The following is a 21,357-nucleotide window of genomic DNA, read 5'->3' on the forward strand; positions in this document are numbered from 1 at the left end:
TGGTCCTGCCGGGAGCGGGGCCCGGCTGACTCTCGCGCTCGCGTAACTGGTCTCAGGGACCGAGCGTGGGAGACGAGAGTATCTTCAGTTGTTGGTCCTGCCGGGAGCAGAACCCAACTGGCTCGTACTCGTGTTCCTGCCGGGAGCGGGGACCGGGTGCGAGTTGATACTTTCGAATGTCCGGATGGACAGTCAACCGTATTCGTGTTACTGCCGGGAGCAGCGGCCGGGTACGGGCGACATACATTCAGTGGGCCAGACGAGAGGTTGGCATCCCCGCCTTTGATTCCAGGGCGGTCGAGCAGCAGCCTGCAGGTGGCGGGCTGCTGCCGACCGACCCTAGGCTCCCGTTCAGCTTTCTTCCGCGTGTCGCATGGCCGTGGATGGAGGTATGGGCGAGGGTCGACCTCACTCGCCGCCGTTCATTACGGCAGACGCGGTCGGCCCCGTCTCGACGCCCTCAAGGGCGGGGGACGGGCCACGACATGCCGCCCTCCGAGTAGTTATGGAGGTACGTGGCGCCGTCAACACGCTCCCGAGTAAGTCGGTGTGACTGGGAGCGCCCCGCACGACTACCCGTCCTAAATGGGGATCGTGGTGTTCGTGTGGGGCAACAGGCGAGTGCGGCGCGCTCCACGGTCAATCTCTGACCCTTCGGCCCGCGTGGCGTAGGGCCTGAGAGACGGCCGCCGAGGATGTCGGGCGGGTTCGGTTCGGTCGAATGGACCTGTCACTGATGACACCGGACTCGACTGGGGCGTTGCCGGAGGCGATGGCGGGAGGGCACTCGATGGGCCCGCCATCGACCACTGATGGGAGATTGGCGCGTGGGCCATGGTTGTTGGGCGCGTGGGCCGAGGTGGTTGGCGCGTGGGCCAAGGGTGGACGAGGATGGCCAAGGCTGGCCGAGATAGGCCGAGGTTGGCCGAGATCGGCCGAGGTCGGCCGAGGTTGGCCGAGATTGGCCGAGATTGGCCGAGATTGGCCGAGATTGGCCGAGGTGGGCCGAGATCGGCCGAGGCTGTCCAGAGATCCGCCGAGAGCGTCCCTCACTCGCCTCTTTCTGTGTAGGGACTTTGAGTAGATGCTTGACTAGTCTCACGCTCGGATTCAGATTCAGAGAGATCCACTGGCTGCTACCAGACCAGCTCTGGGCGCACGCCAGATGGGCAGGTTGATCGATCCACTCGTGGTCGATCTTTCAATTGCCTTGCGCGACGCATGATTTCGGCCGATGTCGTCGATGGGGCAACAATGGTCGATTGACGACACGGTCGGAGTAATGCTCTTCGACGTCGAAGCAGCAGACCGTATGGGCAGGATCATCAACTCGCTCAGTTAAAATTTGGGTCACGACGAAGCAGCAATCAGGTCGGCAGCTGCTATCGTTTAAGTCGACAGTGGCAACGGTGTTTGACACTGTTGATGAGTGCAACTGTGGCGTGCTTGCCACCCAAGCGAGTGTAGGCCCGACTCGCGTCGGGTGCTATTTCCTCATCGTCATCGCTACGGCGGGGGCGGGGGGGTTTTACCGGAGCACCGGACTACTCGCTGGGATAGTTGCGAGATCGGTCGATAATCACGATCGGTCTCTCGGGCGCATGGTCGTGCGACGTCAGCGACTCAACCGCCAGTTGCCATCCCTTACCTTTGAGGTGATTCGAGGAGGTCTATGCGTGGGGTTCAGCTGAGCTTAGGCCGTTCCGGGCATCGACCTTCCATCATACTACCTCAAAGGTCGAGCGTGGGGAGGCTCAGCAGCCCACCACAGGGAGGTTTCGTCAGTCTCGGCGTCGCATCTGCCGCGCCGAGATTCGACGGACCGAAGGGGTAGAGGCTAGCGCTCTCGGTCGAGAGAAGCGCATTACTCAAGACAATGATTACTACATCATGCACGACCTCGAGCGTGCAACGCCGCACAGTGCTCAGGGTTCGAGCAGGTGCAGGCGAGTGGAGGGGCCCCTGGCAGAGGAGGCGTGAATCCTTTAGGATTCTCGCCCGCTCTGCTGAGGGGAGGGGACGGTCGACTGGGCCGGTCGCTCGACCCGATTCTACTCTACTCTCAGTCTACCATTCATGGACAATAGTGTCTGTGACGGCGGTCACATTCACAGCGAGGTCAGTTCACAGCCGAGCAATCGATCCTGACACGCTCCACTTTCAGGGCTCGCCGCGGCTCGAGCAAGGTCAATGGCGATCGGCATCTTGCCAGCTGTGGCTTGCCCGTCTACCGCTACCGCGCCTTCAGATACAGTCGCCCCTCCCGCCCACGCCGGCGACTGTCTGAGGTGCAGTTGACATCTGGATGACTGCGCATAATGGGGTTGACCCGCCGCGCAGCAACCCGATGTTCACGATTTAGGTTTCCGTCGAGTGACGAGTCTCGTCCGAGACGTCTAGTCTCATCCCGCCTCGTGGCATACCTGTTCTAGTGTGTCATGGGTGTCCCAGTGGTGTTCTCGTGTGTGGGGGAGGCTCAGCAGCCCACCACAGGGAGGTTTCGTCAGTCTCGGCGTCGCATCTGCCGCGCCGAGATTCGACGGACCGAAGGGGTAGAGGCTAGCGCTCTCGGTCGAGAGAAGCGCATTACTCAAGACAATGATTACTACATCATGCACGACCTCGAGCGTGCAACGCCGCACAGTGCTCAGGGTTCGAGCAGGTGCAGGCGAGTGGAGGGGCCCCTGGCAGAGGCACGAGTATGGGCCAAAAGCGTCGAAAATGTCCGAAAAAGCGTGAATCGAGATTGTTGCAGCTCCGCAGCCAGCGCGGGCTGCCAGGACGCACCGCTCGCGCGTTCGGCACACTCGGTGGACCCCACCGAGTGTGCCGAACCAACTGGAGTGAGTAGGCTCGATGCCGTGCTCGCTGTGGGGCTGCAACAAACTCGCCGCCGAGCGTGCCACCGACGGCGTCCCGTCGGAGGTGATGGAGTGTGAGACCTGAGGCTGCGGAGGTGACGCCTGAGGTACCGGCCCGTGCACAACGACTCAGCCGGCGACCGCCACGGGCTCAGACGAGACCTGTCGACTCGTTACGGCTCAGCTTCACCGTGGTCCTCGGGCGTCTGTCGACGTCAGGACCACCCATACAGCTTGCGGGTTTGAGGTCGCAGGAGCCAAGATGGTGGCGTTTGGACATCCCAACCATCCCACAAGACAGCCTGTGGGTGATGGCGGGACGGCGCAGTGTCTGTGGCACTCGGCAGTAGGCACCCGCGGCACGGCCCCGCTGTCGGCTCTCGCGGGCTGCGGAACCGGCCCCAGAAGGGGACGGTCCGGGCGAGTGTGGCAGCTCCTGCGCTAGTATGGGCACCATCTATCACAACACTACTGACCCTGGCCATTAGAGGTGCCAGGAATAGCGTCAGGAGCCGGTAGTAGTCAAAACCCCTCATATTTGAGACATCGTGGCCCATATACTCGTGCAACAACCCCGTGGGTCGGCGGTCGGGAAAGGGGGGGTGGTTTCGCGTAGCCTGCACACGTGTTTTGAGTTAGATCTACGTTCATCGTACATCTCTCCAGGCACGCGAAAACGAGACCCTGTGCAGGGATGTGTCGTCCCCGTTTTAAGGGACAGAGTACTTTACACATGCACGACCCTGCCGTGAGCGGTGAGGAGCCCCCCAGCGACTCCGGCCTGAGTCGAGGCCTGAGCGGCAAAGTCGCGGCTCTCTCCATCCCGGTCGTAGCCGTACGAAGAGCTCTCTACTTTTTCTCGCCGTCCTTCTCCGCCTCCATCAGCGCCTTCATCTGCGCGAGCTCGTCATCGACGCCGCTCTGCGAGGCGGCGAGAGGGGGTGCGAATGCTGCAGTGCGCTCGGCGGGGACTCTTGGAAACGCTGGGAGGCGAAAGTTCGGAGGAGGTGAACGACAGCCGCGGGTGGCTCTAGGGGCGTAGCCGCGATCAGCCGGGGCCGCCGCACCTGCGGCAAGATGTTGCGCTTCATCTTCTCGAGCTCATCGTCCACGCCGCCGCGCTCCAGCGCCTGACAACAGAAAGACACGGCTCGGCGGTTTCTTGTCTCGAGCGAGGCTCGTCCATCGCCGCCGGCGCTCGTGCGCGCCTTGAACTGCGCGTCAAGGGAAGAGCCGGAGCCGATACCTGTGGGACGGGTCGCCGACCAAGTCAGCGACATGTCAGCGACGGGCAGGCACGCCGCCGTGGCCGGAGGCGCCTATCGGACGCGGCACGGGCTCGTCCATGGACATGTCGCGGACGTGTCCGGAGGTGGCGCTGGGGGGGGGGGGGGGATGCCAGAGGAGGACGACGCGGCGAGCTGCTTGGACACCTCCGCCTCTGCCTCGAGCTTGTCCACCTTCGGGGGGAGGGGGGGGGAGGAGGGGGAGATCGAGGGGAGATCGAGGGGAGATCGAGGGAAGATCGAGGGGAGATCCGAGGGGAGATCGAAGGGAGATCCGAGGGGAGATCGAGGGAGATCGAGGGGAGATCTCGAGAGAAGATCGAGGGGAGATCGAGGGGGGAGTCGGGGAGATCGGCTCGAGCACTCTCCACGATCGGGGGAGGGGGGGAGATCGAGGGAGATCGAGGGTGTGGGACAGGGGGAGATCGGCGAGCTCTTCCCACCTTCTCCGCCATCTTGTCGAACGCAGCCATCGAGGAGCCGTCGCCGATGCCGGAGAGCATGTCGTTCACCTTGGTCGCGGCCTACACTCCTTCATTCGACTTTGGCACCGGGTCTGCGAGGGGACTCCACGCCGAAGGTCGTGCCGCGGCCTTGGCCGTGCGGGCGCGCGCGATGATCTGGTCCTTCTTGGCTTTGGCCTCGGCCATCTTCGCCTCGAGCTCCTACAGGGGTGAGCACGCCAGCCTCGGGGCGGGAGGGCGGTGTTGTGCAGAGGCCTCCGGAGCGGGCCGCGTGAGTACGAGGGGCTGTCTGAGCTTGTGCGTCTTGGGTCCGTGGTTGTGTTTTTGTGTGAGTACGAGGGGCTACGAGGGACAGTGAACCCAGCGGAAGGCAGCGGAAGGCAGCGGAGTCCGTGCCCTCTCGAGCGCCGGGTGGGTGACAAGGGTTCGCCTCCCGCTCCTAGACATTTCCTAGGGCCGCTCTCCTTCATGGAGTGTCTAGGAAGTGTCTCCTTCATGGAGGTGTCTCGGAAGTGTCTCGGAAGTGTCTCGGAAGTGTCTCGGAAGTGTCGCTCTCCTTCATGGAGTCGTACAGCGACGTCAGCGAGCCGGCGTTGCCCTCGACCTGCGGTCGCTCCTTCAGAGTGAACGCGTCGCACTCGTACCGTTGGCTACACAGCACGCGTCGCCCTCCGCCTGCCCTCGCAAGTTGTCGACGAGCTCCAGCTGCTGCGACCGGCGGCCGAGCGCCTGCCGGGCGAACGAAGTGTCTCGGAAGTGTCTCGCGAGCGTCTCGGAAGTGTCTCTGCTCCGAAGCGTCTCGGAGGCGTCTCCGAAGTGTCTCGGAGGCGTCTCCGAAGCGTCTCTGAAGCGTCTCGGAAGTGTCTGGCCGAGCGCCTCTCTGGCCAGCTCCTCCTCGCCTTTCTCAAGCGCAAGCTGTGCGCGCTGGTACCACTTGTCCGCCTCGCCCTGCGCCGCCGGCCGAGAGGGCGGCGGCGGGTGAGGGCGCGACCAGGGCAGTGGTCGCTGGCAGGGCGCCAGCGCCGATGAGAAGGAGTGGCAGTGAGTGGCCGCGGTGGTTTGGGGCGGCGAGGGCGGCAGTGGTGGGGGAGGAGAGGGCGGCGAGGGAGGCGGCGAGGTTCGTTGGCGAGGGCGGCGCGGGTGGGCGTTGCGACGGCCGCGCTGGCCGGCGAGGGCCGGCGAGCGGCCGCCTGTGCGAGCTTGGACTGCTCCTCGGCGCGCTTGGACGAGGCCGACACCTCAGCGTAGGCCTGGCGGACCTTGGTGAGGTCGCGCTGCATGTCGGCGACGGCCTGCTCGAGCACCTTCTCCGGGTCCTCCATCGCGCCCAGCGCCTGGTTCACGTTCGACTTGACAAGCCGGACGAAGCGATCACCAAGGTTCATCGACGCTGCGGCGCGCGTCGGCGCCGCGGCGCGCGTCGGCGCGCCCGCGCAAGCGGGCCGCGCAGTGAGGGCGCACGGCGGCTGCGACGCGACGGCTGGACGTGCATGGGGCACGTACGCGGCGGCAGGGGCTGCTGCCAGCACAAAGAGCGCGAGGAATCTGTTTATCATGCTGGGGTGGCGTCGCTGCAAAAAGAATTAGGGCGGCGTACCGGGCGCTCGCACTGGCACTAACACAGGTACACCACGGGAGCCGCCTAAGCGACTCCTGCGAGAGTGGCGAGGCACTTAGCTCCGTGCACCCGCCCACCCCCAAAAAGAATTTTAGAAAAACTCCTGGCACAACACTGGGCACGGGACTGGAACAAATCTCTCTCTCGGGACTAGGCCGCGGGATGATGCGTGCGTGGTCTTGTAGTGGGTCTCGGAAGCTCTCCTCTCGGGCTAGGAGCCAGCCCCTCTCCCTTGCCCTCGGAACACAGACACAAACAAGCTCACAAGACACCATTGGCTTGGAGGCACCAGCGTGTTTCTTGTAATGACCAACATCCGTGTGTGTGTGTGTACTTGTTACGTGAAAACCCGCTGGGACCCGGACGCCAGCACACACGGCTAGATTTCATGGCGGGCCGCCTAGGCCCTGGGATCGGAGGTAGAGTCGGTGGTGGTGCCGCGCGCGGCGCGGGCTTCGCTGTCGGGGGCGTCTAGGGCGGGGTCGGGGAAGGAGGGTGGGGTCGGTCGCATTATTGGCGGCCGCGCGGCGGTGGGTGCAGAGAAGACGCGCCGCCGTTGCACCATCATCGGTCCCACTGGAGCAGGCCGATCTCCTAAGCTGCAGCACGCCACTGTTTAGCGCCACGATTGCCGCATAATGCTCTGCCGCTTGCTGCTGCTCGCCTCGCTGGCACCACGCGGGAGAGCTCCAGCGGCTGCCGTCAGCGCTCTCGCCGTCCGGCTTGCTCACCGTAGCGCCATCAACCCCACCGCACGCTCACTCGGCCGCTACTGCCGCCTACGAATGTCCGATAGCGAGCAGTATGACGTCGTGGTCGTTGGCGGTGGCGCGGCGGGTGTCTTCGGCGCGATCGCGGCCGCGCGTGCCGGCGCCAGCGTGCTCTGTCTGGAGGGCGGAAGCCAGCCGTTGCGCAAGGTGCGCATCTCCGGAGGCGGCCGCTGCAACGTAATGCACGACGCGCAGACGTGGCAGGCGTCTCGAGACGCAGTCGCGCAAAGGTACCCCCGCGGCGCCGACCAGCTGCTCGGGTCTCTCGCCTCGCGCTTCTCGCCGGAGGAGACGCAGGCACATGCACATGCACATGCACATGCACATGTCACGAGAGGAGCAGACCAACACGCAGCGGATGGCCGACTCTCCCGCAGGCGTGGTTCGAGGCGGAGGGTGTGCAGCTGAAGGTCGAGGCGGACGGCCGCGCCTTCCCCACCACCGACAACTCGGCGACCATCATCGACGCGTTGCTCGGCGCTGCCGAGCGGGCCGGCGTCGTTCTGCGGACGCGCGCAAAGGTGTCCGACCTGGCGCACGACAGCGGCGCAGCTCCGCCGCGCTTCGGGCTGAAGTACGCCAGCGCCAGCGGCGGCGAGACGGCGGCGGTGCGCTGCAGCGCGGTGCTGCTCTCGACGGGCAGCTCGGCGCACGGGCTGGCTGCAGGCCTGGGACACCGGATCGTGCCGCTCATCCCGTCCCTCTTCTCCTTCCGCTTGTGCGCGGGCGGCGTGCTCGACGCGACGCTGGCAGGCAGGCTTCTCTGGTAGGCAGGACACGGCGCACACGCGTGGGGAGGTGGTCGAGAAAGGAAGAGCCACGCAGCTGTGCACCGAGATTGGCAGCTCGGGCATCACCTCGTTGCGGCGGACGGAGGGAGAGATGCGCCGAACGAGTGGGTGGGAGACAGGCTCGTGCCACGACCGGTAGTATCAGATGGGGCGTACGAAGGGTAGCGCCTCGCCGCCCTGCGACTCCTCGCGAGAGAGAAGCCCCCCCCCCCCCCCCCCCGGCTCGTGCTTGCGCGGTGCCGCCCCAGCGTACTACAGCGTTGCTCTCCGCCTCGGCCTCTGCTCCGCAGGCGTCTCGGTACCCGACGTGGAGCTGTCCCTCGAGCTGAAAGCGTCGGAGAGCGGCGGCGGCGGAGGAGGCGGCGGCAGAGGCGGCGGAGGCGGAGGCGGAGGCAGGGGCGGTGGCAAAGGAAGGGGGCGCGGCCGGGGGGGGCGCAGCCGTACCGGTAGAGGAGGCGGGCCTTCGCCGTCGCTCTCTTCGCGTGGCCCTTTGCTGGTGACGCATCGCGGAGTCAGCGGGCCCGCGGCACTCAAGCTCAGCGCGTTTGCTGCGGTGGAGCTGGCAGAGGCGGGGTACGCCGGCGCGCTCAAGCTCAACCTGCTTCCTGCGCTTAGTGGAGCGGGGGTGGTTGGTGCTCTGGAGGCATTCACCGTCGACGGTCGGCGGAAGCTGGTGCGCAACGCCAATCCATTCGGGCTGCCTGGGAGGCTGTGGGAGGCGGTGGCGTGCGGCGGAGGCGACGAGGCGGAGGCGACGGGCGCCAAGCGGTGGGGAGAGCTGCGCCGTGCCGAGGTCGAGGCGCTGTCCTCGCGACTCACGGCGACACCGCTGCCCTTCTCTGGCAAGGACTCGAACAAGGACGAGTTCGTCACTTGCGGAGGCGTGGACTGGAGAGACGTCGACGCGACGCAGATGCAGTCGAGGCTCGTCCCGGGGCTCGTTGTCCTAGAAGCGCACGCACCCCGCTGCAATCCGCCGGATTCGGCTGTATTCGCCGTGTCCCTCGTCTTCACGCGGCGCTCCGAATGCGCGGCGCGAGACCGTCTTCCCGCCCTCAGGGTCCCGTACTCATACACCGCAGGCTCTTTTTCGCGGGCGAAGTGCTCGACGTCGACGGCGTCACCGGCGGCCACAACTTTCAGTCCTGCTGGACGACGGGGCACGTGGCGGGGAGCGGCGCCGCCGAGCACGCCGCGGCGTGCAGCGTGGCGCCGGAGGCGGTGGCGCCGGAGGCAGGGGCGGCAGCAGACACATTCCGTTTGCGAGGGGGCTGGCGCGCGGCCGCTTGCGCCGCCGCGTCAGGCGGCCAGCACGCCGCTCTAGCCGCAACCCTGACCCCGACCCTGGCCCTGACCCTGGGTTTGCCCCTGCCCCTGCCCCTGCCCCTGCCTCTGCCCCTGCCCCTGCCCCCGCCCCTGACTCTGACCCGACTGTAGGCCGGCACATTGCCGCCCGCGCGACGCTCTGCGCGCGGCCGCGTGCGAGCGGCGCCGAGATGGGCATGGCGCCGGACTTGCCCTCCCTCTATGCGGCGCTGCTCGTCGATCCTCCGCTGCAGGTTGGTGTGTGACGAGACGAGTGTTTCGCCCCCCCCCCCCCCCGCTCTGTGCGTAAGAGCCCTGAGTCGTTTTACTCCATCCGATTGCTGTTCAGGTCGACGGCGTGCGGGTCAACCCGTCAGGCTGGTTCGCGGTGGCGGTGGTTGTCGCCAACTCGCTGTTCGCGCCGTGGGGCATCGTCAACGTACAGCGCCGCGGCGGGCTCGGCAATCCGTGGTGGCGGGGCGATAGTCCTCCGCTCAGCGGAACGGACGACGGGGAGGCCGAGGCAACTGAGAACAGGAAGGAGGAATGGCGTCGGTGAAAGCTCCCAATTGCGGTTTGCGCGTTTAGATGGTTTGTTTTTGTTTTCTCTCTCTGGAGCTATTGCAATAAGTGCCTCGCCACCCTCTCTACGCAGGAGTCGCTTAGTAACGGGCTTAGGCGGCTCCCGTGGTGTACCTGTGTTAGTGCCAGTGCGCGCCAGTCCCGTGCCCAGTGTTGTGCGACGGCCGACGGAGTTTTGTTGTAAAATTCTCACATGCAGTTCGAGACTGCGCCCACGGCGGGCACGTCGCCCCATGGTGCGCGTAGCTATGACAGGGACCGCGGCCGCGGAGCCGGCGGCGGACGGGGCTGGCGCGCAAGCGCCGGCCACCGTCGTGCCGCCGGGAACGCGCCGCGGACGACCCTGGAATAGCAGCCATCGCGCGCACATGGAAGACTGCCTCATTGCCGCAAGGCTCGCAGGTGTGTCGCAGCTCAGGGATGAGTGCCCTGGCTACGGGACGGCGACCTTCGAGCTGAAGTCCGAGAAGGCCGCGGGTGACCGCGAGCCTGTGCAGGCGGCGGAGCGCTCGTTCATCGAGCGCACCGCGTCGCGGAAGGAGAAGCCGACGGAGGAGCAGAAGGAAGCTCGGGCCGCGGCTCGCAGGGCCAAAAAGGCCCGGCAGAAGAAGAACAAGGCGGAGAAGGCTGCGGCGGCGGCTGCGAGCGAGGCCGAGCGTGCGGACTACCCGCACGCGCAGCTGCGCGAGAACGTCGAGTTCGTGATGGAGGGCCTGGAGGGTGCGACGCAGGCGGCGCGCATCCCCACAGGGTCCAACATTCAGGTCGCCTACTCGCTGCCTCCCGAGGGGGGCAGCGGGTTCGGCGACCTGGTGTACGCCACGGTCCCTCTGGGCTCCGTGGCGACGAAGGTCGCCCGGGACTGGCTCGCCAACGAGCTCTACGAGCCGTCCCGGCGCGGCAAAATTGATGCGGCCTGCAGGGACCGAAAGGTCGCCGACCTGATCACGGCTGCCGGCGCCTCGGCGCCGGCCGACGCCGTGTTCAGCGGCAGGTTCGCGACGGGCGAGGCGCCCCGCCCGACGACCTCCGCCTCCAAGGCGGACGAGGGAGACGGCGTCGGCGGCGATGGCGGGACCGGCATCGAGCACTTTGACCTTTTCGAGCCGGACCCCACCCCCATGGAGGATCTCTGAGGTCCTCCCCAGTCTCACCCACCTTACCTCTGCCCCCTCCTCCCCCCATCCCTCTGCCTCCCATAGGGCAGGATAGCACTAGCATATGCGCCGAGTGCGCACACTGGGCCCACATAGATGCGACCCGCCCACTCGAGTGCGGCGCCCGGATGCTAGTGCTTGAGAAGACACCACAAAACGCGGCACGGCCCGTTTTGGATGTCTGCGGAGATTCATTTTCTGTCTTAGCACACACAGTGAGTCCGGCGCTGCTTGCAGCGCTCTGGGTGGTAGTGGCGGCGCTCCAAGAGTGGTGCTCTTGGGAAGAGGTTCCTCCTTTCCGCTCCCCCTCGGCTTCCGAGTCGCCCAAGCGACAGCGAATGGCAATCGATGGACGCCGCTTCTGGAGCAACTCAGTTAATCGCGACATGCTGCGCGTTGCGCGCGGGCAGAGCTATGCCGGCAACATGATCTGCCTCGCACCCGGTCTTCACGTCTCCAAATTTTCGCGCGGGCAGAGCTAGGCGATCCGTCCGATTCGGAGAACGAGGGCGAGGGCGAGGAGGAGGCGGAGGCGGAGGCGGAGGCGGAGGCGGAGGACGAGGACGAGGACGAGGACGAGGACGAGGACGAGGACAGCGACAGCGGCGACACACCCCTCAAGCTACAGACGAACCTCACGACGGAGGTGGAGAGGGAGGTGGACCTCTTCTTGGAGTCGGAGAGGAGGAGCAGTTCACCTTCGAGGAGTTCTACTGCACGCTGCCCCCGTGGGCGCGCGGCCGGCAGAAGGAGGTGCTGGCCGCGCTCAAGCGGCTCGTCAACGGCTACATGTGTCGCCGGCGAAGCTAATCATGGACGACGACGACGACCATAGCACAGCCGCCAACTGCTAAAATCATGAGAGACCCACGCCCGCCAAGAGGTCCTCTCGGCCAAGAGGTCCTCACACCAGTCGCCAGAGGTCCACGACACCATCGGTGACGCTTGCCTCCTCACCTCCTCGAGCAGGCCCTCATCACACCGCATTTACGTCACCGGCGTACCTTCTCCTGGAAAAGTTATTAGCAACATGCCGGTTTCGGACATCGGCGAACGATGAAGGGTGCCGCCGGCACACAAATGGAGTCCAGCGATGTGGGACCTCAGTCCCAGAAGCTTGGAGCTTCAGGCCGCGACCACGTGGCTAGGTGGACACTAAAGTGCCATTTTGGCGCCAAATCTTGGCGGGAAATGACACGTGGTTGGCGGGAGTGTGGTGTGGCTGCGCTGCTCGACAGCGCTGCTGTTGAGCGCCAGCTGCTGCTCCCTTCAGCCAGACGGCCGGGCCTGCGCAGCACGACCGCTGGCCTCCCTCCTGCATCACAGGAGCGCGCCAAGGCGCGCGTCTGGGCAAGCAGTGCGTCTCATCGCGATGCGAGAGTCGACGCTGTGACGCCGCCGCTCGCCGGCTAGATGACAGTGGCAGCATTCGAATACGCGTCGAGCTGTGCGTACCAGCACTTGTATGCGAGCTAATTGTGTCCCTGTGCTGCTGTGGGGTGCGTGGGCTCAGCTGCGGAGCACGTACTGGGCGGCGGTAGGGGGGTGACCATCCACTTTGCCGCGCAGCAGGGCCAGCTCGTCGCCGTCCGAGCGATCCTCGCGCAGTCGGGTGCATCTCCCGCCATCAGCACAGCCATCAGCACAGCCCTGCCATCAGCGTAAACAGACACTCATCAAAACGTCGGCCAAGTGCGGCCGTGCAGCAGTGTCGATCGCGACTGCCATCACCGCCGCCCAGCACTAAGGGGCGGCTGCTCCTCTGGGAGGAGGACCTGGAGGAGTTGCGGAGCGGTGCTGGCGGGGGAGGGGGCGGGAAGTCCCGCCACGAACGCCGGCGGGGGGAGCGGCGGGAGCTGACCACGGTGCTCGCGGATTCGACCATCCGCCTTCTGACTGCGAATCCGACGGCGGCTTCTGTGAGGACGACGGCTTCTATTAGAAGCCGTCGTCCGCGTTTTGCCTGTTGTGTGAATCGTGCGTGTGCGAGAGACTTTTGTTGTAAAATTCTTTTGCGAGGAGGCGGCCGGCAAAACACGCGGCGCGCGTAACGCGGTGGAAGAGAGAGAACACCAGCATCGGCACCAACGGCGACGCCCGGTGGTTTGCCACCGCGTGCGCGGGGTTGCCACGTAACGAGAGAGGAGAGTTCCTACATTCCAAATTCTTTTTGAAAGCGCCTTCGTTGTTAATAATACAAACCCAATGGTCCCTTGCGAGCGGTCCTTCGTCGCAGTGACACAATTCTTTTTAGCGAGGCGGCGGGCGAGACGGCGGTGCGGCGGGCGACGGGCGGCTGGCGTCGTGGGCGAGCGTGGGGTGGGCGCCGGAGTGGGAGTGGTGGTGTGTCTGCTCCTGTGGTGCGGGCGACGGCTTCCTAGGAAGCCGTCGCCCGCGAGGAAGCCGTTGCCCGCGCCTCGCCTTGTCGCGTGAATCGTGTCGTGCGGCCGCCGGTCGTAAAATTCTTTTTAGCACGTAGAATGGTCGCTCTCTGCTTGATTGCAGCCTGGACCCTGCGCTCGCCGAGGCCTTCGCTGCTACCTGCAGCGTCGCTGCGACCGGCAGCTTCGCTGCTACCTGCAGCGTCGCTGCGACCGAGCAGCGTCGCACAACGAGCGTGGCAGCCTCAATCGCAATGCCGGTCGCACACGCCAGTCATGCGGGAGCCGGAGCCGCTTCTGTCTCGCATCGCTAGGCTGCCGCGGCGCGTGCTCCACTCCATCACGGAGGGGGCCCCGCCTCCGCCCGGCGAGCGGCGTGTCGGCGTCGCCTTTGTGATGGGCTACCTCTGGCCGGAGCGAGGCGTGCGGACGGCCCGGCTGCGTGTACTCGCGTCCCTCGCGCTGCTCGTCGTGGCCAAGGTCTTCATCGTGCGCGTGCCCTTCATGTTCAAGCGCGCGATCGACGCCGTCGTCGACGGCGCCGTGCCGCGCTCCACCAGCGTCGGGCTCATGTTTGCGTACGGCGTCTCACGCGCGGTGACCCTACCAAACCCTAAACCCAAACCCACACCCAAACCCTAAGCCCAACCCTAACCCTAACCCTTAGCCCTAGGTGTACACCTTCCTCCAAGAGGGGCGCTACCTCCTCTTCACTCCAGTCGGCCAGTCGGCGCTGCGGCGCTTCACCGCAGACGCCTTTGCACACGTGCAGTCGCTCGACGCGATGTGGCTCGGCGACCGCTGAGATATGGGGAGATGTGGGGAGATATGGGGGGATATGGGGGGATATGCGCCTCGTGCGCGTCGCTCACGCGTGGGCTCGAGATCTGGGGAGATCTGGGGAGATACGGCTGTCCCCCAGAGGGCTGTGCCGAATGGTGACTGGTTCATGTATCGCAGTTCGCCATACTAGTAACTCCGCCCGTTCGCCAACTCCGCAGGCGGCCAGTCTACGGGAGAGCTGTCGCGCGTCTTTGCGCGAGGCATGCGCGGCATGAACGCTCTGCTGCGACTCGTCGTCTTCAACATCGGGTTTAATTAAGACTAATTAAGACTAATTAAGACTAATTAAGACTAATTAAGACTAATTAACACTAATTAACACTAATTAACGCACGTCGTCTTCAATATCGGGCCGACGCTGCTCACTCAGTAGGAGGTCGTTAATCAGTTTATCAGCTGAGGAATTCTAATGAATAGGCCGACGCTGCTCGAGACTGCAGCCGTGCCTGTGAACGGCGTCTCTTCACACCTCGCGCTGTGAACAGGCCGACGCTGCTCGAGACGGCGCTCGCGCTCTGGCTGCTGGGGAGGAGGTACGGAGAGAGAGAGACTTTGAGCTACACCAGACAAGTCTATCACTCACCCAGCATTGTTTTCTTTCGAGGTACGGGGGCGCTTTCCTCGCCGTCTCGCTAGCCACGGTCTCGGCCTTTGTCGGCTGGTCTCTCCTCGTCGAGCAGCGGCGGCCTGTTCACAGCTCGAGGTGTGAAGAGACCGCTGCTCACAGGTCTCTCCTCGTCGTGCAGCGGCGGGTGGCTCTGCTCTGCGCCGTCAACGACACGGACAACGTGCTCTTCACCAGGCGGGAGATCTGGGGAGATGTGGGGAGATATAGGGAGATATAGGGAGATCCCCACATCTCCCCACATCTCCCCATCTCTCCCCACATCTCCCCACATCTCCCCAGGCTCTTCAACGCCCTCCTCTGCAACGAGGCGGTGCGCACCAATGCCAACGAGGACTTTGAGGTGCGGCGGTACGACGACTCCCTCGCCCTCGCGGAGAGGCTAGCGGTGGCAGATGCCAAGACAGCCCTGGCCATAACCATAACCACAACCATGGTACGTCTTCGGTCCCCCGCGGGAAGCCCCGCGCCAGAGGACAACAGCGTCTGTTCCACACACGCACAGGCGCACACACACATGGCTCGGACACCCCCCACAGTGTAGTGTAACCCTAACCCTAACCCCAAACCTAACCCTAGCCCTAACCCTGACCCTGGCCCCAGGCTCGCGCAACCCTACCCCTAACCCTAACGCTAACCCTAACCCTAACCCTAACCCTAACCCTAACCCTCACCCTCACCCTCACCCAACCCTCACCCAACCCTAACCCTCACCCTCACCCTCACCCAACCCTCACCCAACCCTCACCCAACCCTCACCCTCACCCCAGGCTCGCGGTAGCAGACGTCAAGACAGTGGCAGCGCTGAACGTCGGCCAGGCCGTCTGCTTCTGGGGCGGGCTGGGCTGCATGATGGTCCTCTGCGCCGGCTGCGTCTCGAGCGGCGCGCTGACAGTGGGCTTGCTCTAGATCTCTCCCCATATCTCCCCACATCTCCCCATATCTCCCCAGGCGCGCTGACAGTCGGCGACGCCGTCGCGATCAACGGGCTGCTGCTGCAGCTGCAGCAGCCGCTCGCCTCGCTCGGGTTCACGTACCAGGAGATTCGGCAGGCCATATCTCCCCATACCTCGCCATATCTCCCCATATCTCCCCACATCTCCCCATATCTCCCCATATCTCCCCACACCTCCCCACATCTCCCCACATCTCCCCATATCTCGTACCAGGAGGCACAGGCCCCCCCCTCTTGCCCTCCCCCATGCGACTCAAGCGGTGGGTGTCGGACACAGTGCGCGCGCTGTGCAGCGGCTGCGCAGTGTTACGGCGGTGGGCTGCAACATTGCTGCAACACCCGTAGGCCACCGCAGACATGCGGCAGCTCCTCTATCTCCCTGTATCTCCCTATATCTCCCCATGTCTCCCCATATCTCCCGGCAGGCCACCGCAGACATGCGGCAGCTCCTCGCGCTGCTGCGCCGGCTGCCGCGCGTGCGCCCTCCCGCGGGCGCACCGCCACTCGCCTCCGCCGGCACCGCCTCGCGGCTGCGCTTCGACGGCGTCTCGTTTGGGTACGACGGATCTCCCCACACCTCCCCACATCTCCCCACATCTCCCCACATCTCCCACATCACCCCCCATCTCCCCACACCTCCTCACATCTCCCCACATCTCCCCACATCTCCCCACATCTCCCCTCATCTCCCCACATCTCCCCACATCTCCCCACATCTCCCCGTAGGTACGACGGATCTCGCCGTGATCTCGAGGACGTCAGCTTCGAGGCCGCACCAGGCACCCGCACCGCCGTCGCCGGCCGACGCGGCTGCATCCCTCTAGCAAAGGACAAGGCGGCACCGGCTCTCTCCGCAGGCACCCGCACCGCCATCGTCGGCTCGTCTGGCTCGGGGAAGTCCTCCCTGCTCAAGCTGGCGCTGCGGCGGCTGCAAGGCCCCGCCTTCTGATGGGCGCTCGAGTGGCCAAGCGAGGCTTGTTGGCTCACCAGGCGCTGCGGCTGCACGACCCCGGACGCGGCCGCGTGACGATCGACGGTGACGACATCGCGGCGGTCTCGCTGAGCTCGCTGCGGCAGCGCGTGTCCCTCGTGCCGCAGGAGAAAGCCCACATCTCCCCACATCTCCCCACACCTCCCCACATCTCCCCATCTCTCCCCGCATCTCACTGCATCTCCCCACATCTCCCCACACCTCCCCGCATCTCCCCACATCTCCCCACATCTCCCCACATCTCCCCATATCTCCCCATATCTCCCCGTAAATCCCCACACCTCCCCACACCTCCCCACACCTCCCCACACCTCCCCACACCTCCCCACACCTCCCCACACCTCCCCCACACCTCCCCCACACCTCGCCCACACCTCGCCCACACCTCCCCACACCTCCCCACACCTCCCCACACCTCCCCGCACCTCCCCACACCTCCCCACACCTCCCCACACCTCCCCACACCTCCCCACACCTCCCCACACCTCCCCACACCTCCCCACACCTCCCCACACCTCCTCACATCTCCCCACATCTCCCCACACCTCCCCACACCTCCCCACACCTCCCCACATCTCGTGCCGCAGGACACGATCCTGTTCGACGACACTGCAGAGTACAACATCCGGTACGGCAATCTCTCCGCCAGCGACGAGCAGGTCGCCTCGTGCAATCTCGGGAATCATCTCGGGTCATCTCGAGTCATCTCGGGTCATCTCGAGTCATCTCGGGTCATCTCGGGTCATCTCGGGTCATCTCGGGTCATCTCGGGTCATCTCGGGTCATCTCGGGTCATCTCGGGTCATCTCGGGTCATCTCTCCGCCAGCGACGAGCAGGTCGCGTCGGCCGCCGAGCGGGTTGGCTTGCTCACGCCCGGCGGAGGCTTGACGCCGCCGCAGGGCTTCGCGACGCGCTGCAAGGTTGAAGACTGAGTGTTGGTCAGCTTGTTCATAGGCTCGACGCTGCCACAGGGCCTCGCGACGCGCGTGGGTGAGCGCGGGCTAGCAATCTCTGGAGGCGAGCGGCAGCGCGTCTCTCCCCATATCTCCCCACATCTCCCCACACCTCGGCTTGCAATCTCTGGAGGCGAGCGGCAGCGCGTCTCTCCCCATATCTCCCCACATCTCCCCACACCTCGGCTTGCAATCTCTGGAGGCGAGCGGCAGCGCGTCTCTCCCCATATCTCCCCACATCTCCCCACACCTCGGCTTGCAATCTCTGGAGGCGAGCGGCAGCGCGTCTCTCCCCATATCTCCCCACATCTCCCCACACCTCGGCTTGCAATCTCCGGAGGCGAGCGGCAGCGCGTCTCTCCCCATATCTCCCCACATCTCCCCACACCTCGGCTTGCAATCTCCGGAGGCGAGCGGCAGCGCATCTCTCCCCATATCTCCCCACATCTCCCCACACCTCGGCTTGCAATCTCCGGAGGCGAGCGGCAGCGCATCTCTCCCCATATCTCCCCACATCTCCCCACACCTCGGCTTGCAATCTCCGGAGGCGAGCGGCAGCGCGTCGCGATCGCGCGCGCACTGCTGACGACGCCGACGGTGCTGCTCTGAGAAGAGCCAGCTTCGTTCCTTCATTCATGCATTCATTCGTTCAGTATTCAATTAGGTGGTGCTCTGCGATGAGCCAACCTCGGCGCTCGACCCGGTGACAGAGGCGTCCGTGCAGGCCGTGCTCGACGAAGCCCTCGCCAACCTCACCGTACCTGTGAACAGCGTCTCTTCACACCTCGAGCTGTGAACAGGCCGTGCTCGATGAGGCCTTCGCCAACGTCACCGTGCTCACCGTGGCTCACCGGCTGCGGTCGGTGATGGACTACGACCAGATCCTGGTCATGCAGCAGGGGCGGCTGGTCGAGCGCGGGACGCACGCGGCGCTGCTCTGCGCAAACGGCACCTACGCTCGGCTGTGGCAGCGGCAGGCGGACGGCGGCGGCGATGGGGCGGACGCGTTTTGGCGCGACGGCATCCCCGACTACTGCGAGCTCGTCGACTCGGAGTCGATCGCGCGCTTGGCGATGGGCGACGTCGAGGACGCTCTCACCCTGCGGGCGCTGGACAGCGTGGACGGGAGGGGGCAGGGCCGCGGCGGGTGGCTCTGGTGAGAGTGCCTGAGAGGGAGAATAGGCTTATGTCGACGAACATTTTAGCCTGGCGCCGATGAGGAAAGACGATGTATGTTCAAAGGTGAGGGCAAAGATTTCATCAGGCAGAGAGGGGCAGGAACAACGGGAAAGGAATCGGAATCGGAAAGGCATATCCCTATTGTTTAGGGGCCCGATCAACTCACTGCGTGACTTGAGGCGACACCACGAACCGCCGTGCCCGTGCCCGTGTCTGTGCTAGATGGCTCGGGAGATAGGCGTTGACGTCAAGTTGTAGGCGGCCACCGCAAATCCCCACCGCATGCAGTTGGTTGGGCGGCACTGATGTGCAAGCCACGGTCGAGCGCCTGTCTTGCACTCGGCTGGCCCCGGCGTACGCATGCAGGGATTCCTGGGGCTGGGGGCGTCGTAGGGGCCCCACTGCTCAAGACGATGTAGTGTGCCATGACGAACAAGCTGGTCCAACGCCTGGCCCGGTGGCAGTGCGATGTCATCGACCACGACGATGCTCTGAGGTGTGGCGAACGCCTTCAAGCGACGCATGTCCCTCAAGGCCCCCTCGAAGGTGTGATCACCGTCGACGAGGATTAGGTCGCATGTGACATTGAAGACGCTGGCCGTGAGCGTTCTTCGCGTATCGCCGGCGTGGAAGTTGACTCGATGGCCGAAGCGCGTGAGCAGATCAGTGACCGGGCGGCTGTACTTGAACTTCATTAGGTCCCAGCTGTGCACTATGAGGTTGGCATTGGCCTCCAGCATTGCGGCGGTGCTGTGGCCGCCGTTCATGCCGATCTCGCAGTAAGTGCGCATGCCTGGCAGCCGCGCAAGGCTCAGCATGCGACGCACTTGGAACTCGCGAAGGTAGCCTGTTTGGTACCTCTCACTGATGTCGGCAGTCGCCATGACCGCATCAAGCAGATTCCACCAAGTGAAGACCGCAGCGGGAAGCTCGTCTTCGGTAGCGACAAAGCGTGGCTGGCCGATGCGAGCCTCAACAAGCCGCGGGCGAAACGTTGACAAGGCCGCATCGAGCTCACGCATATTGAAAACAGTAGGGTCGCGTCCTCCGATTTCCGTCAACTCAGCATCCACAGACCACACCCTTTACTCGTCTTAAATTCGGTAGTGGATCTGTGATGTGGGAAAGCAGCGAACCCGGCCACCCACAACGGCACCGCCCGCTTCCGCTTTTACCTGTGGGCCTAAGTAGCAAGAGAGAAGGGTCGGGGGGAGTGGGAAAATTCGATTTTGACGCGAGACAAAGCAAACGCCAACGGCGCTGCAAATGGTGGTCAGTCGCCGCCGTTTTACGCAAAGGAAGGACCAGAAGAGAGGGAGGTAGCGAGATAGAATTCTACCATAAGCCCCTCTCACAGCAGGCAGGCTGGCGAGATAGAAAGCGATCGCCTTTTGGATTCATACTACATACATACAGAAAAGAAAGAAAGAAAGAAAACAGACAACCCAAGGGAGGGATGGGAGGACGGCACACCGCCTCAATCCTCCACCACGCCAGCGCTGCATCGCGCCTTACCTACATATTCCACACAGTCGTATTCCGAAAGATGTTGTTGCATTTTCGGAGCTGCTCGCCGTGCGGTGAATCTGCGATGACCACACCCACAAAGAACCCTGCACAAAGACCGCAGGGCGGGGACCTGTTCCTTTTTACCCATCTCCTAGTAGAGGTGTCCGTTTTATTTATTTATTTATTTACCGAATAAGACGAGTACACAGTACACCGCCCCGCGGCTCGCCGAGGGGGGGAGGGATGTCGTGTCGGCCCCAAGCATGTGGCCGAGCGTGTGAGCTGTGGAGTACGTTTACCTTAAAGCCGCGACCTGCACTGCTGTGGCTACTGTCCGCCCTCCTCGCCGCGTCCCTCGCGGCCTTACAGACGAGGCAGCCCCTGAGTTCGCTCCTTGTGGCGGCGCCCGGGGTCTCTCTGAGACTCAGTAAAACTCTCTCCCCGCCTCTCCCCGCATAATCCTCTCGTGGTGCGCTCCGTGTGGCACCCCCGCCTGCTGCCGCACACGCGCTCCCATGACGGTCTTTGTCACCACGTTATGATCATCCACGTCGGCGAATTCAATCTCGCGCTCGCCGTGCTGATCCTTGATCCAGAGGGGTGGCCCGTCTACCGTCTACCGGTAGACTGGGGTAGACTGGGGTAGACGGTAGACCATTTGGTAGACGAGTCTACCGCAGTCTACCGGTAGACCGTAATGAACCTACGACCCCAGTCTACCGGTAGACTTGGTAGACCGCGGTAGACTGGTCTACCCCTTTTTCAGCCGCCGAACGGTAGACCGCCGCCGCCGGACGGTAGACCGCCTCGGCCGTTTGAATATGCAGCCTCCAGTTCTCCACTCTGGCGCCACTTTGGCAGACGAGCGCCGGCAGATGCCCTCGCGGCCTGCCGGCGAACGTCCGTCCGGCGAGAACGCGCGCCATAATGGACGTGTGGCTGTCTGGCGAAAACTCGCTCTCGAGAGCCGCGAGAGGGCGGCGCTCTGCAGTGAGCGGTTCCGCCCGATGAGTGGTGAAGACGTTCAATTTGATCTCATAAAAGACACGGAGTTTTCCGGGCACGGAAATGGCATGAGGTGAAGCT

At 64.4% G+C, this 21,357-nt stretch overlaps 5 protein-coding genes across 5 annotated transcripts; 3 read left to right on the top strand and 2 right to left on the bottom strand.

Annotated features, from left to right (window-relative positions):
* Positions 1–3,481: 3,481 nt before the first annotated feature.
* EMIHUDRAFT_465242 (hypothetical protein) lies at positions 3,482–6,158 on the bottom strand. The gene is made up of 10 exons (XM_005762822.1): positions 5,802–6,158; positions 5,488–5,559; positions 5,287–5,340; positions 5,168–5,215; positions 4,741–4,812; positions 4,591–4,671; positions 4,261–4,321; positions 4,070–4,107; positions 3,929–3,991; positions 3,482–3,782 (listed from the first exon to the last, which is right to left on the bottom strand). The coding sequence occupies exons 1-10, from the start codon at positions 5,994–5,996 to the stop codon at positions 3,711–3,713; spliced, it is 756 nt and encodes a 251-aa protein (XP_005762879.1). The 5' UTR covers positions 5,997–6,158; the 3' UTR covers positions 3,482–3,710.
* A 599-nt stretch (positions 6,159–6,757) lies between these two features.
* Positions 6,758–9,227, top strand: EMIHUDRAFT_428066 (hypothetical protein; the record flags this gene model as incomplete). The annotated part of the gene is made up of 5 exons (XM_005762823.1): positions 6,758–7,296; positions 7,377–7,717; positions 8,049–8,123; positions 8,241–8,730; positions 8,850–9,227. Exons 1-5 carry the CDS (start codon positions 6,868–6,870, stop codon positions 9,225–9,227), a joined length of 1,713 nt encoding a protein of 570 aa, XP_005762880.1. The 5' UTR covers positions 6,758–6,867.
* Positions 9,228–9,910: 683 nt separating this feature from the next.
* EMIHUDRAFT_215662 (hypothetical protein) lies at positions 9,911–10,813 on the top strand (the record flags this gene model as incomplete). The annotated part of the gene is made up of 1 exon (XM_005762824.1): positions 9,911–10,813. One exon carries the CDS (start codon positions 9,911–9,913, stop codon positions 10,811–10,813), a length of 903 nt encoding a protein of 300 aa, XP_005762881.1.
* A 2,498-nt stretch (positions 10,814–13,311) lies between these two features.
* Positions 13,312–18,819, top strand: EMIHUDRAFT_465244 (putative ABC transporter; the record flags this gene model as incomplete). The annotated part of the gene is made up of 17 exons (XM_005762825.1): positions 13,312–13,454; positions 13,530–13,812; positions 13,889–14,009; positions 14,217–14,307; positions 14,544–14,591; positions 14,663–14,719; positions 14,786–14,860; positions 14,966–15,064; positions 15,454–15,566; positions 15,635–15,735; positions 16,064–16,194; positions 16,365–16,535; positions 16,574–16,674; positions 17,585–17,647; positions 18,131–18,180; positions 18,248–18,340; positions 18,384–18,819. 17 exons carry the CDS (start codon positions 13,315–13,317, stop codon positions 18,741–18,743), a joined length of 2,097 nt encoding a protein of 698 aa, XP_005762882.1. The 3' UTR covers positions 18,744–18,819.
* Positions 18,820–18,980: 161 nt separating this feature from the next.
* Positions 18,981–19,784, bottom strand: EMIHUDRAFT_215667 (hypothetical protein; the record flags this gene model as incomplete). Its single annotated transcript, XM_005762826.1, has 2 exons — positions 18,981–19,064; positions 19,197–19,784. The coding sequence occupies 2 exons, from the start codon at positions 19,782–19,784 to the stop codon at positions 18,981–18,983; spliced, it is 672 nt and encodes a 223-aa protein (XP_005762883.1).
* Between the last annotated feature and the right edge of the window lie 1,573 nt (positions 19,785–21,357).

This window comes from Emiliania huxleyi (assembly GCF_000372725.1).
Source record: "Emiliania huxleyi CCMP1516 unplaced genomic scaffold EMIHUscaffold_66, whole genome shotgun sequence".
NCBI lineage: Eukaryota > Haptophyta > Isochrysidales > Noelaerhabdaceae > Emiliania > Emiliania huxleyi.